This window comes from Mixophyes fleayi, chromosome 10, assembly GCF_038048845.1.
Source record: "Mixophyes fleayi isolate aMixFle1 chromosome 10, aMixFle1.hap1, whole genome shotgun sequence".
In the NCBI taxonomy this organism is placed as follows: Eukaryota; Metazoa; Chordata; class Amphibia; order Anura; family Limnodynastidae; genus Mixophyes; species Mixophyes fleayi.
The window spans coordinates 104,471,664-104,487,775 of record NC_134411.1 but is presented as its reverse complement, the minus strand read 5'-3'; the positions used below and the strand labels follow the sequence as shown (position 1 = coordinate 104,487,775).

The following is a 16,112-nucleotide window of genomic DNA, read 5'->3' as shown; positions in this document are numbered from 1 at the left end:
AAGAGTCTGGACGGACAGACAGGATCTATAGGTATAATATCACAGAAAGTCTCTGGACGGACAGACAGGATGTATAGGTATAATATCACAGAAAGTCTCTGGATGGACAGACAGGATATATAGGTATAATATCACAGAAAGTCTCTGGATGGACAGACAGGATATATAGGTATAATATCACAGAAAGTCTCTGGATGGACAGACAGGATATATAGGTATAATATCACAGAAAGTCTCTGGACGGACAGACAGGATGTATAGGTATAATATCACAGAAAGTCTCTGGACGGACAGACAGGATGTATAGGTATAATATCACAGAAAGTCTCTGGATGGACAGACAGGATATATAGGTATAATATCACAGAAAGTCTCTGGATGGACAGACAGGATGTATAGGTATAATATCAGAGAAAGAGTCTGGACGGACAGACAGGATCTATAGGTATAATATCACAGAAAGTCTCTGGACGGACAGACAGGATGTATAGGTATAATATCACAGAAAGTCTCTGGATGGACAGACAGGATATATAGGTATAATATCACAGAAAGTCTCTGGATGGACAGACAGGATATATAGGTATAATATCACAGAAAGTCTCTGGATGGACAGACAGGATATATAGGTATAATATCACAGAAAGTCTCTGGACGGACAGACAGGATATATAGGTATAATATCACAGAAAGTCTCTGGCAGGATGTATAGTAGATGCATGCTGTGGATGGGCAGTCGGACAGACGATCCAGAGATAATATCGGAGAAGTCTCTAGGTGGATGGACAGGAAGCAGTGTAGCACTGGCAGACTGACAGTGAAAGAATCAGCTGGGTCTCTTTGCTGACTCATTCTCCATGTCACAATGAGAGGTGTGAGATACGCAGATTACTGATTAGAAACTGTGAACTTCCATCCTGCTGATTTTTATCTGGATATAAGTAAAATCGTTCCCAGACCTCCATATTCCTCCCACCCTCAGCCTTCTTCCAGTCTCTTCTGACACAACTTCCCCATTATACATACTGCACCTCAGGAACACTCGCCATTATCCCACGACCCATCTCCAATAGTACAAAGAAACCCACCGCCGCTCACTCACCTCTCTCCTCCCCGTGCCACAGTGATATCAGGGAGGAAAACATCTTCTATCATCCACATGCACAGCCCTGATCTCTCCTCCTTCCAAACCAATGGACCAACTCCCAGAGAGGTTCCTGCCAGCCCTTCCCTCCGCCCACCTGGCACACTCCCCATACCCCACAAATCACCTACATTCTTCAGGAGTCCAACTTCCAATCCTTCCGACATATACATGTTATATGTAAGTACACACCCTGCAATGACTGCATGAATTATACATACATCATACTGCGCAACAGCCTACGTATCACATATAGACAGTATTCTTCATGGACACTACTGCTGAAATACCCCTCATACCGTCACATCATAGGTTCCCCGCACTCATCTACCTCTCCCCTATATATATATACTACTGCTGAAATACCCCTCATACCGTCACATCATAGATACCCAACACTCACCTAGCTCTCCCCTATATATATATATATATATATATATATATATACTACTGCTGCTGAAATACCCCTCATACCGTCACATCATAGATACCCCGCACTCACCTACCTCTCCCCTATATATATATACTACTGCTGAAATACCCCTCATACCGTCACATCATAGATACCCAACACTCACCTACCTCTCCCCTATATATATATATATATATTACTGCTGAAATACCCCTCATACCCTCACATCATAGATACCCCGCACTCACCTACCTCGCTCTTATATATATATATATATACTACTGCTGTAATACCCCTCATACCCTCACATCATAGATACCCCGCACTCACCTACCTCGCTCTTATATATATATACATACTACTGCTGTAATACCCCTTATACCCTCACATCATAGATACCCCGCACTCACCTACCTCGCCCTTATATATATATATATTACTGCTGAAATACCCCTCATACCCTCACATCATAGATACCCCGCACTCATCTACCTCGCCCTTATATATATATATATACTACTGCTGTAATACCCCTCATACCCTCACATCATAGATACCCCGCACTCACCTACCTCGCCCTTATATATATATATATATTACTGCTGAAATACCCCTCATACCCTCACATCATAGATACCCTGCACTCACCTACCTCGCTCTTATATATATATATATACTACTGCTGTAATACCCCTCATACCCTCACATCATAGATACCCCGCACTCACCTACCTCGCCCTTATATATATATATATATATATATATATATATATATATATATATATTACTGCTGAAATACCCCTCATACCCTCACATCATAGATACCCTGCACTCACCTACCTCGCTCTTATATATATATATATATATATACTACTGCTGTAATACCCCTCATACCCTCACATCATAGATACCCCGCACTCATCTACCTCGCCCTTATATATATATATATATACTACTGCTGTAATACCCCTCATACCCTCACATCATAGATACCCCGCACTCATCTACCTCGCCCTTATATATATATATATATATATATATACTACTGCTGTAATACCCCTCATACCCTCACATCATAGATACCCCGCACTCACCTACCTCGCTCTTATATATATTACTGCTGAAATACCCCTCATACCCTCACATCATAGATACCCCGCACTCACCTACCTCGCTCTTATATATATTACTGCTGAAATACCCCTCATACCCTCACATCATAGATACCCCGCACTCACCTACCTCGCTCTTATATATATATATACTACTGCTGTAATACCCCTCATACCCTCACATCATAGATACCCCGCACTCACCTACCTCGCTCTTATATATATATATATATACTACTGCTGTAATACCCCTCATACCCTCACATCATAGATACCCCCCACTCACCTACCTCGCCCTTATATATATATATATATATATATATTACTGCTGAAATACCCCTCATACCCTCACATCATAGATACCCAACACTCACCTACCTCGCTCTTATATATATATATATATATATACTACTGCTGTAATACCCCTCATACCCTCACATCATAGATCCTCGCACTCACCTACCCCGCCCTTATATATATATATATATATATATATATATATATATATATATATACTACTGCTGTAATACCCCTCATACCCTCACATCATAGATACCCCGCACTCACCTACCTCGCCCATATATATATATATATATATATATATATATATATATATATATATACTACTGCTGTAATACCCCTCATACCCTCACATCATAGATACCCCGCACTCACCTACCTCGCCCATATATATATATATATATATATATATATATATATATACTACTGCTGTAATACCCCTCATACCCTCACATCATAGATACCCCCCACTCACCTACCTCGCCCTTATATATATATATATACTACTGCTGTAATACCCCTCATACCCTCACATCATAGATACCCCGCACTCACCTACCTCGCCCATATATATATATATATATATATATATATATATATATATACTACTGCTGTAATACCCCTCATACCCTCACATCATAGATACCCCCCACTCACCTACCTCGCCCTTATATATATATATATACTACTGCTGTAATACCCCTCATACCCTCACATCATAGATACCCCCCACTCACCTACCTCGCCCTTATATATATATATATTACTGCTGAAATACCCCTCATACCCTCACATCATAGATACCCAACACTCACCTACCTCGCTCTTATATATATATATATATATATATATATATACTACTGCTGTAATACCCCTCATACCCTCACATCATAGATCCTCGCACTCACCTACCTCGCTCTTATATATATTACTGCTGAAATACCCCTCATACCCTCACATCATAGATACCCCGCACTCACCTACCTCGCTCTTATATATATATATACTACTGCTGTAATACCCCTCATACCCTCACATCATAGATACCCCGCACTCACCTACCTCGCTCTTATATATATATATATATATACTACTGCTGTAATACCCCTCATACCCTCACATCATAGATACCCCCCACTCACCTACCTCGCCCTTATATATATATATATATTACTGCTGAAATACCCCTCATACCCTCACATCATAGATACCCAACACTCACCTACCTCGCTCTTATATATATATATATATATATATACTACTGCTGTAATACCCCTCATACCCTCACATCATAGATCCTCGCACTCACCTACCTCGCTCTTATATATATTACTGCTGAAATACCCCTCATACCCTCACATCATAGATACCCCGCACTCACCTACCTCGCCCATATATATATATATATATATATATATATATATATATATATATATACTACTGCTGTAATACCCCTCTTACCCTCACATCATAGATCCTCGCACTCACCTACCTCTCCCCTATATACATACTACTGCTGTAATACCTCTCATACCTGCACATCAGAGATACCCCACACTCACCTACCTCTCCCCTATATACAGTACTGCTGTAATACCTCTCATACCTGAACATCAGAGACACCCCACACTCACCTACCTCTCCCCTATATACACACACACAACTGCTGTAATACCCCTTATACCCTTACATCACAGATACCCCACACTTACCTACCTCTCCCCTATATACATACTACTGCTGTAATACCCCCTCATACCTGCACATCAGAGATACCCCACACTCACCTATCTCTCCCCTATATACATACTACTGCTGTAATACCCCCTCATACCTGCACATCAGAGATACCCCACACTCACCTATCTCTCCCCTATGCACACATCCCTCATATTATTACGAACCAGATTCCCCAGATACACCTACCTGTCCTCTACATCCTGCTGGATACCCCCTCACTTACTACTCCCCAGATACACCTACATCTCCTCTACATACTGCTGGATACTCCACACATTACTACTCCCCAGTTTCCCCAGAAACACCTACCTGTCCTCTACATCCTGCTGGATACCCCCTCACATTACTACTCCCCAGATACACCTACCTCTCCTCTACATCCTGCTGGATACCCCCTCACATTACTACTCCCCAGTTTCCCCAGATATACCTACCTCTCCTCTACATCCTGCTGGATACCCCCTCACATTAGTACTCACCAGATACACCTACCTCTCCTCTCCATACTGCTGGATACTCCCCCACATTAGTACTCCCCAGATACACCTACCTCTCCTCTCCATACTGCTGGATACCCCCTCACATTACTACTCCCCAGATACACCTACCTCTCCTCTACATCCTGCTGGATACCCCCTCACATTACTACTCCCCAGATACACCTACCTCTCCTCTACATCCTGCTGGATACCCCCTCACATTACTACTCCCCAGATACACCTACCTCTCCTCTACATACTGCTGGATACTCCACACATTACTACTCCCCAGTTTCCCCAGAAACACCTACCTGTCCTCTACATCCTGCTGGATACCCCCTCACATTACTACTCCCCAGATACACCTACCTCTCCTCTACATACTGCTGGATGCCCCCTCACATTATTACTCCCCAGATACACCTACCTCTCCTCTACATCCTGCTGGATACCCCCTCACATTACTACTCCCCAGTTTCCCCAGATATACCTACCTCTCCTCTACATCCTGCTGGATACCCCCTCACATTAGTACTCACCAGATACACCTACCTCTCCTCTCCATACTGCTGGATACTCCCCCACATTAGTACTCCCCAGATACACCTACCTCTCCTCTCCATACTGCTGGATACCCCCTCACATTAGTACTCACCAGATACACCTACCTCTCCTCTCCATACTGCTGGATACTCCCCCACATTAGTACTCCCTAGATACACCTACCTCTCCTCTCCATACTGCTGGATACCCCCTCACATTACTACTCCCCAGATACACCTACCTCTCCTCTACATCCTGCTGGATACTCCCTCACATTAGTACTCCCCAGATACACCTACCTCTCCTCTCCATACTGCTGGATACCCCCTCACATTACTACTCCCCAGATACAGCTACCTCTATTCTATATACTCAGCACAGCAGCAGCTTAGTACATATCAGATACCGCTACATTCACACAGAAGCCCACTGAATACTTTGCACTGCTGAGAATGATGTATAATGAAAGGATGGTCGGACATACTGTAACAGAACACACAATGTGACTCATCATACGTGACACACACATGTAGCAGGCAGTCTGTTACCTGCCCAAAGTTCTATCTTGTGGCGCAGAAGCTTCATTATCTGCTGATGAGAGAGGAGAGAGGCAGCGAGGTGGGAGAGAGAAGAGGGAGGGGGACAGCACACACTGCAGCTGCCTCCGCACCACACTCACACAATGCATAGGGGTAACATCTGGGCACAGAGACAAAGGATGGAGATCTTAGAGGAAGGGAGGGGTGTAGGGACCTTTAGGACTGACTGCCAGGAGATTATTAGCACACAGTAACCCTTCTACTGCCAGATGGCATCCAATTACTGCATGTGCATCCTTAATGAGAACAAAGGCATCTTGTAAGAGAAGAGTGAGCTGCCATATTCAATGCCCCCACCCAATCCTCAGTGCAGCCAGTGGCCTCCAGTGGGTACTTACAGTCACCTCTCCCCTAGACAGAAGAAGTCCACGTGTTGAGCGGTCTCTATTCTTCTGCCTGTCTGTAGGGTGGGAAGGGGAGGAAGGAGGGGCTCCTCTGTCCAGAGCTCTCAGTCACTGACAGGATTACAGTGGGTGAAGTGGTGCTGCGTCAGTGGGGAGGGGGAGGAGGTGGAGCCCAGTGCTGTAGAGTGTAAGCTCTGCACCTGCTGTATATAGACAGGGCCACTAATACACCTAGTATACAATGAGAGAAGCATCATGTAATACTGTCACTAGAGGATATATGCTTAGCATTACTACTGACCTATAATTATCTTACTGACAGTATATATGTGTGCATGGGAAAAAATGTGTCCCCCATTAAGGAAACATTATATGAAATACCTTCTGTGCTGATAAACCTTTAGAGCTGTTTATATTTGGTGACTGGACCTGTTTTACATTATAATGATAGGATTATATTGATGCTGTTGGATGAGGGGCAGGCGGGATCTAAGAAACATTAGATATAGGAAACGTCATCTCAGGCAGCAGCTCATCCGAAGTAACATGGAACTTTGCTGCCAGTAGTTATTGGCATGAGAATACCTGACATTTAATGTAGTGTATTTAGCATGATAATACCAAACCAACAGTTTACAGTAGTTTCCTGGTTCTGAGTATCTAAGTGCAGTGTGTATGATTAGGGGGGGGGGGGGGCTGTTGGCTAAAAATAAAACTTCTTCTTAGACATATTCAGCTCCAAAAAGACGGCCTAAGAGACTACATGACATCACTAGGACTTCAAAAGGTGAGTGGTTCCCTATGTGGGAGTCTTCAGAGTGGATGGCAATGTGGTATCTGATCAATGGGTGGGTCTGTATAAAGTAGTTATAAATATGAAGGGATATAGGGAATCTGTGCATTGACAGGTCTGTACAAATGAGGGGTGGCCTAATAAAAAGGCCCCCAGTGGGGACATCTGTGCAGTCTGGGGTTCTGTGCAAAATTGCTTGCAATGGAAGGGTTCTGCACAATTAAGGGTATATAAAAAGTGTCCGGCAATGGGCTCTGGGTTGAGGCTCTGTCAGGAGAATGTTGATAATGAACCAGCAGAGACATTGGGGGTGAATGTTATTCATGAATTACAAAGTAATGAATGTTGTAGTCAATCTGCACGTGAATAACATTATTGTGGGGAAGTATTTGGTAATGATGAGGGCTGTGACATGGTCATGTTTGAGGGAAGTTATGGACTGATTAGCCCCCAGATGACCCCATGTAAAAGAAGTATTACTAGTACTGGGTCGATTTCAAACAAGAACAATGAGTTCCAAGATGTAGGGAGTGAAAGAATTTCTGGAAGCCTGGAAGTTAGTGTTGCTGTATAATTTAGGAGAACCTTCCGAAAGTATTGGTGGAAAGAGCGAGGGACTATTCTGCATTTAATTGGGACCACAGAGACATCGGACGTTGCTGTAGGACTGACTGGAAGGGGAACCTCCACGGGAGCTCAAGGAGATACGAAATTAAAGCTGTTGAATAACCTACATTGTGAAGTTGAGGCGACCAATGGAAGACTAACATATGGATCTGGTACAGACATCTTTTACAGAAAGGAGGCTTCCAGGGACCGGATTCCTTCTAGTTTGTCTGGATACAGGCAAGCTTATGTCTTGTCCGAGTCAGGTGCGAATCCTTGAAATTCATTGGAGGTTGAAGTATGAATTTTTTTGGGAGCCAATGGAATATAAAATTCTGAAAAGTGCGATAGGACTATCCAGGCTGAATAGCTTCAAGTCAGGAAGCTCAGTGAAGAGACAGTTGTCTAAAAGGTGAATGACCAATACTTTTTTGATGTTCAAAAGCCAGAAGACGATTTCGGCAAACTGAGCCGGGGACTGATTTTTGGCCTGAAGAGTAATCTACTGAAACAGTTGAACACTTGGTGCTATGCAGGTGCCAGATGGAAGAATGGGGAGAATATTTAAAGCATGAGAGATACCTGATTTTGAGAACCTTTGCTGAATTCCCTGGTATAAACGATGGTGTGATCGAGTCTGCAATATCGGAGAGTAGTCTTCCGAGGAAGGAAGGGAGCCACAAGAGGCGGAAATATCAATAATGAGACTATTTATCCTCAGAAAACTTTCAGACTGCTACACGGATGGAACCAATTCACCAGGATGGAAATAGGGGAGGGGGGGGGGGGGGGGGGGAGGCAAATGGGCCAATGAGAATACCTTATTTAGGAGCTTGCAGACGTTATGAGATATGATAAAGGTATTCAATCTGTTGTCAGCAGTTAAGAGAGAGGGGAAGTGCAATGATACATGTATGTAATTCCTGCAAAATCCGGACATCACAAACGTTACAATTTCCGGTATGTTTATCCTTAAACTGTCCATGTTGAAGCTAGTCACTTGCCAGGGTTTGGGGGATGTAGCATTAGAGTGGGCGCATTTGCAATTGTAACATACACGAAGCATGTGCTGTTGCTGTAGTTGCAGATTTACTAAATAAAGTTGCTGCAAATTGACACATCAAGATACTGAAATGGGTGGACTTGGATGAAGAGGGTTTGACAGGGGGAAGAGGCAACCTCATAGAGGGGACGGCAGAGGTTCTTGTTCCAGAAGGGGCAAGGACTGGAATGCTGTGCGACAAAATTCAAAAGTATAATTAAGGGAGAACTGGCAAGACGATGCTTTTAACCTGGTAAAAATGTCTACTGAGCTGCTGCAATATTTGCTGAGAAGGACCTGTGGTAGTCATAGGATGCCAATACGTTGTACCAAGTAGAACGTGTAACTCTTACCTGCAGCTTGTGAGACAGGATGGTGAGTTATAAGATTAATCCCATATAGCAATGCAAATAGATGAACTAGTTGAGGGATGAGGATGAATGGATTGGTGCCAAGGACATTTACTGAAGAGTGGAAAAATATAAACTTGAGCGGGAGTGTTGCGGGTTGAGGCAGGTTAGACCTTATGTAGGACAAGGTGGTAGTCGGGGGATAATCTTATAAAACAGACAGTGCAGTTCCTATACGTTTAGGGCATTTTTGCCCATTATTTCTCTACTGCACTTGTGTGTAATATTACCTGTGTGACAGCTCTTATTAATGTCCCCAATTGAATCCGAACAGTCCTCCAAGGTAGGAAGCAGACAGAGCGCGGTCTCTGAGCCACCATCAATGTTTTAGATCTCTGCAGCTGCCTCTGGGCAAACACCCAGTCACTGGCGCTGCAGCATCACAGTATTATACGGAGAAGGCCGAGCACCGAGAGGAGGTAAGAAGCCTCCGATAGATCATGTGTCTTCACTGTTATTACAAAGTCATGAATGGCAAAACATATAATGGGGTAACCCTTGGTGTTCCCCGGTTATTAGACAGCGCGTATCATGTCCTGTGTGGGACATCATGCTCCAGTGATATCGCCCACATGCATTCTGGGGTTGGGGAACTTGGAGGCTGATTGTCTCAGCCGAAACAGAACCCACCCGCGAGAATGGTCCCATCACATACAGTCGTTTGGCCCATTGGTAAGACGCCGGGGTCAGCCAGAGTAGCCCTCATGGCATCCCAAGATTTCTACAATTCTAAACCCAGATGTGCAGCAAAACCTGGGGCCGACTGTAGCGGTCTATACCTTGTATAGTACAGATACAAAACCTGGGGCCGACTGTAGCGGTCTATACCTTGTATAGTATAGATACAAAACCTGGGGCCGACTGTAGCGGTCTATACCTTGTATAGTATAGATACAAAACCTGGGGCCGACTGTAGCAGTCTATACCTTGTATAGTATAGATACAAAACCTGGGGCCGACTGTAGCGGTCTATACCTTGTATAGTACAGATACAAAACCTGGGGCCGACTGTAGCGGTCTATACCTTGTATAGTATAGATACAAAACCTGGGGCCGACTGTAGCGGTCTATACCTTGTATAGTATAGATACAAAACCTGGGGCCGACTGTAGCGGTCTATACCTTGTATAGTACAGATACAAAACCTGGGGCCGACTGTAGCGGTCTATACCTTGTATAGTACAGATACAAAACCTGGGGCCGACTGTAGCGGTCTATACCTTGTATAGTATAGATACAAAACCTGGGGCCGACTGTAGCGGTCTATACCTTGTATAGTACAGATACAAAACCTGGGGCCGACTGTAGCGGTCTATACCTTGTATAGTATAGATACAAAACCTGGGGCCGACTGTAGCGGTCTATACCTTGTATAGTACAGATACAAAACCTGGGGCCGACTGTAGCGGTCTATACCTTGTATAGTATAGATACAAAACCTGGGGCCGACTGTAGCGGTCTATACCTTGTATAGTACAGATACAAAACCTGGGGCTGACTGTAGCGGTCTATACCTTGTATAGTATAGATACAAAACCTGGGGCCAACTGTAGCGGTCTATACCTTGTATAGTATAGATACAAAACCTGGGGCCGACTGTAGCGGTCTATACCTTGTATAGTATAGATACAAAACCTGGGGCCGACTGTAGCGGTCTATACCTTGTATAGTATAGATACAAAACCTGGGGCCGACTGTAGCGGTCTATACCTTGTATAGTATAGATACAAAACCTGGGGCCGACTGTAGCGGTCTATACCTTGTATAGTATAGATACAAAACCTGGGGCCGACTGTAGCGGTCTATACCTTGTATAGTATAGATACAAAACCTGGGGCCGACTGTAGCGGTCTATACCTTGTATAGTATAGATACAAAACCTGGGGCTGACTGTAGCGGTCTATACCTTGTATAGTATAGATACAAAACCTGGGGCTGACTGTAGCGGTCTATACCTTGTATAGTATAGATACAAAACCTGGGACTGACTGTAGCGGTCTATACCTTGTATAGTACAGATACAAAACCTGGGGCCGACTGTAGCGGTCTATACCTTGTATAGTATAGATACAAAACCTGGGGCCGACTGTAGCGGTCTATACCTTGTATAGTATAGATACAAAACCTGGGGCCGACTGTAGCGGTCTATACCTTGTATAGTATAGATACAAAACCTGGGGCCGACTGTAGCGGTCTATACCTTGTATAGTACAGATACAAAACCTGCGGCTGACTGTAGCGGTCTATACCTTGTATAGTACAGATACAAAACCTGGGGCCGACTGTAGCAGTCTATACCTTGTATAGTATCATCATGATCATTTATTTATATAGCGCCAGCAGATTCCGTAGCGCTTTACAATTGGGAACAAACATTAATAAGACAATACTGGGTAATACAGACAGAGAGGTAAGAGGACCCTGCTCACAGATTACAGTCTATAGTATAGATACAAAACCTATTCAAATGACAATTAATATAGATAGGAGAAAAATTGCTGCTTATTTATAGAAGTTGTTTTGCATACATTTCAATTATAATGGAAGAAAAACAAAAAAAACAAAAACAAGCGCAAATAGATCCTAATAAATAACACAGTAGATGTAAATTATATAATACAATTTATTTGTACAAACATTAATACATATATAAAGCAAACAATGAAAATGAAAGGAAAATATCAAAACATACTCCACCAAACCAAGAATCCAGACTAAATATATTTGGTTGTCTTCGTTTCAACTGACTTCTTCCCTTTTGATATGTGGTTTCCTCAGAGACCAAACAAAAGAGCCATCTCTGAGACAACCACTCATCACTAGTGGAGAAACGCGTCAGTAGAACTCCTCTGACCCATGATCACAGGACTTAATTATAACGTTACTGATCGGACCGACTGACTTAAGGAGAGATCACAATCTCAGTTGGATTCCACCATCAACATTGCACATTCCCACTTTTCACGGCCTGGAGTGGGGTAAGATCGATATAACGGAGAGAGAACAAGTTTAGACAGCAGAGGAGTGATTGGCTATGTAGTTCTAGCAGGCGGAGCTACCAGCCGCTTGTAGCACTTCATGAGTCAGATGTATGGAGTATGATCTGTATCTCCAGGTTCTTATACTGACGGCTGTATCAGATGACTGACCGTGACTGAAAAAGGAATTGTGATCCACGTCATAGTGTGGTGTATATCATGCAACCAATGTGCAGAATTTAATAGATACAATCGTGTCTTGTACTGTGGGCTAATTCAGTGATTTCTTATCTTCAAAAATTCCAGATTATGCAATGAATTACTGTCTATGAGAGCTTTTTCCCCTATATGTGTACTACAGGTGATTTCAACAAAATTTAAGACCAAAGTTAGTCCGGATTAATGGTTTGGTGGAGTAGGTTATGATATTTTCTTTTTCTTTTTAATTTTTTGCTTTCCAATGTTCATGAGTGTGTTAAAACAGGTAAAAGAAAAAAGAAACGGGTGGAGGCTGGTCCTGGTGGCAACGGAATGGCCGCCCAGCTCACGGTACTCCAACATCCTCGGGATTGCAGTCTGTCCACCTTGCTGGTTGCTTCATTTTGATCTTTTCTCCTCTCCGCTACCGGAACCACTCTTTAGATCTGGCTTTGATGACATGATACTGAGACCGCTATCCCTTTGGCCTCAGATTTTTTCGCACAAAGTGGTACAGACCATGATTAAAGCTAGAAACCTTCAGCTATTTATTATCGGGTATGGAAGGCATTACATTCTGTGGTGTCAGAGATTTCACACCTCTCAGGTCAGAGTGTTATGCCTGTTGCTGTCAGGCGCCGTCCCCGCATACCTGCTCCTTTATGGGGGACGGTCGCCTTCCTCCAGTCACCGGAGTCTACGATGTATGATTCATCGTGTAGGTAGCATGTAATACTCTGCATGCTTGCGATATGCCAGATGACATTCCGGAAAGCCTGCCTAGAAGGAGGATTAGGGTCTTTCCAATGTTTAGCTATTAGGGATTTGGTAGCAGACAGTATGTGAGAGATCAGCTTGTGGGATGGGGCGCTCTCATCAGGGACAGGGCGAGAGAGAAGAAACGATCAGGGATCCTTAGTGATCTGTTGTTCAGATACAGAGTACAAGGACCATGTTCCAAAAAGGGATTATACGGGGGCAGGTCCACCATATATGTAGCATTGTGCCTCTCTGGCCACATTTTTGCCAACAGCTCGGAGTGGCCGTGTGAAACATTGTAGACAACCTATCTGGGCTATTGTACCACCTATAGTACAGCTTGTATGCAGTTTCTTTAATAAGTGTGGATATTGAGCTCTTGGCAATCTGGGGAATGCAGTTTACCTTTTATTTTAATAATCAACAAACAATGAAATTGATAATCTGATCCTCATTATCCGACAAACGGCAATGCCTTCTGGAGTCGTTTCTATCACATCTGTAACAACCCAATCCAGAGCGCAGGCCATGAGTAGAAGCGTAATGCAGAATGTAACTCATCCATGTTGCAGTTTTGTATCCGTAAGCCTCATGTTAATAATTATGTGTATGCATATGTATAACACGCAGGTATGTGTATGATCATAGGGTACAAACCACTTCCTTTAACTTATGGTCTTTTGGATGAGAATCGGAGTGCTCCAGGCATTTCTAGCCCAGCTTCTCCACTCCTTGGTGTGGATGAGATCAGTCATCAGAGGCACCACCTGGAACAGATACTAGAAGGTCTCCTGTTTGGACCTAGACTTGTGGCTGTTTCACATGCAGCAGCATTAGATCCTGCCTCGTGTTATTTCTAAGCAGAAGGCGGTGGGCTATTCCTGGCTCTAAGGGCTTTATAAAGCTTGTCACAGGATGAGAGCTGGCTCCATATAGGGCTATAATCAGGGAACATGCCATTGTGCGATAGCGGTGGAGGCGACGATGATGCAGAAGACAATCTAGATATATGTACGGACACATACTCGCTACTAAACTGCTTGTCTCACACTTGGCACTTAGTAATATCCAGTCAGCTGGATGTAGGTGATTTCAAATTCACATTGCACTACATTAAGTAATAAGTCAGTTAGAGGCCAGTGCGCTCTCCAGACATCCAGCTCATGTACCAGGTAGTGTCACATTACATTCATAAGACAACACCGCTGACACACAAGGACACAACCACAGTAACAATGTAATTCACTTGTATCTTAAATACTCCTCATCCATCGACATTGGCATTTACAGGCTGCAGAACAGAACCTAGAACCGCCTGATGTTACACAATCGGAAAGTCAGGAACCATAAATTTTGCTTTTTTTTCAGCATTAAAATCTGCTAAGGGCAAGTTCCAAAATCCAGAGATGATCCCTGAAAATCAGGGACAATGAGCAAATACAAATAATGGAGATGAAAGTCTCCTGATATAAATACCATGATTCATGTGCTCTACCTAGTGCTGACAGCTGGGAATATAACACAGATCTCACCAGATACAATGTCACATAATAAAACGTAATAATATAAAATATAAGACTAGTGGAAGCCAGTGAGGGGTTCTGTGTCTATAAATAGCAGCATGAGTCACACAGAGCAGTGAGATCCTGCACATGTCACAGTATGTGGGTGCGTTATTACATATAATACACCATCCACTGACATGTATACATATAATCAGTCAGAGTCATGTCACATCACTACTTATAATTTCCAGGAGTGGCAGCTTCTACTCTACAAATATAGAGACATATTTTACAAATATTTTACATATCTGCATTTCCTGATCTTTGGAATGAAACTCATCTGTATTGTGTTAGTACATTCACTTCCCTGTCCAGAAATACTAAGCAGTAAATGACAACGATGTGCGCAATGTCATGAGGGCGGCTGACAAGCTGTCAGCGCAGTTCTGTATACAAACACATCCATCTGTGCACAAAGTACTGCAAGATCTGTCAGTAAGAGCAGGTCCTGATACACAGGGTAAGAAGAGATTCTGGCTAGTACATTGTAATCTGTCTTCAGGGATGACTGACAATTACATGAAAGGAATCTGCTGTTAAAATTAAATTCTGGCTGGATCCATCTTCCTCCTGAAAATGGGAAGAAATAACTTCTTGTATAAATATATTTCCACTGATGGAGCTTTGTGTACATCATAAACTGCAGAAAATGTATTAAGACATCTCTGATGTAGAGCACGTGTGATTCTGTGACACAGGATATAGCCCAGGAAGGGGAAGGCATCACCTTGACAACTCCATTCATACTTGGGAGAGTGGAACTCTGTATTTGCTGAGGACTCCTTTAGACAGCTTTGATGCAAGACGGACATCGCCTTTAGGGACCTGTATGCATTTCCCCCAAGTGTCACCAGACTGGCTTGTTCTGCATATATCTTTATTTTATAGTAAGACTACTTCCACTGGTAAGTTCTGTACACTACAATACTAGATATGAAGTTTATATCACGTGCAGGAGTAACAAGAAAGACATGGTGCAGTTTGTATGATGCCGATACCAATGCGCTATATATATATAAAGCTGTAATCTGACATTTCCAGAAAGCAATAACCTCCGAGAGTTCTGTGGGTATTTCAGACACACATTT

The 16,112-nt window shown here is 43.1% G+C and overlaps 1 protein-coding gene and 1 long non-coding RNA gene across 5 annotated transcripts in view; both read right to left on the bottom strand.

The window, feature by feature from the left end:
* The window catches only part of NDRG4 (NDRG family member 4), a 49,877-nt gene that overhangs the window by 31,970 nt on the left and 1,795 nt on the right, over positions 1-16,112 (bottom strand). The window contains exon 1 of one of the 4 annotated variants that reach the window (XM_075189430.1): positions 6,668-6,819. The exons of 1 other annotated variant lie outside the window; for it this stretch is intronic. Coding sequence is in view for 2 of the 3 variants with exons in the window: in XM_075189427.1 (XP_075045528.1) it covers positions 1,103-1,145 (43 nt within the window). In the remaining variant the exon portion in view is untranslated. Of the gene's footprint in view, positions 1-1,102; positions 1,161-6,278; positions 6,319-6,667; positions 6,820-16,112 lie in introns of those variants that run through there. 2 more of the 4 variants (XM_075189428.1, XM_075189427.1) reach the window with 2 other exon arrangements.
* Positions 4,862-6,271, bottom strand: LOC142104641 (uncharacterized). The gene is made up of 3 exons (XR_012679613.1): positions 5,939-6,271; positions 5,043-5,879; positions 4,862-4,975 (listed from the first exon to the last, which is right to left on the bottom strand). It is a non-coding gene; the product is annotated as an uncharacterized LOC142104641 (long non-coding RNA).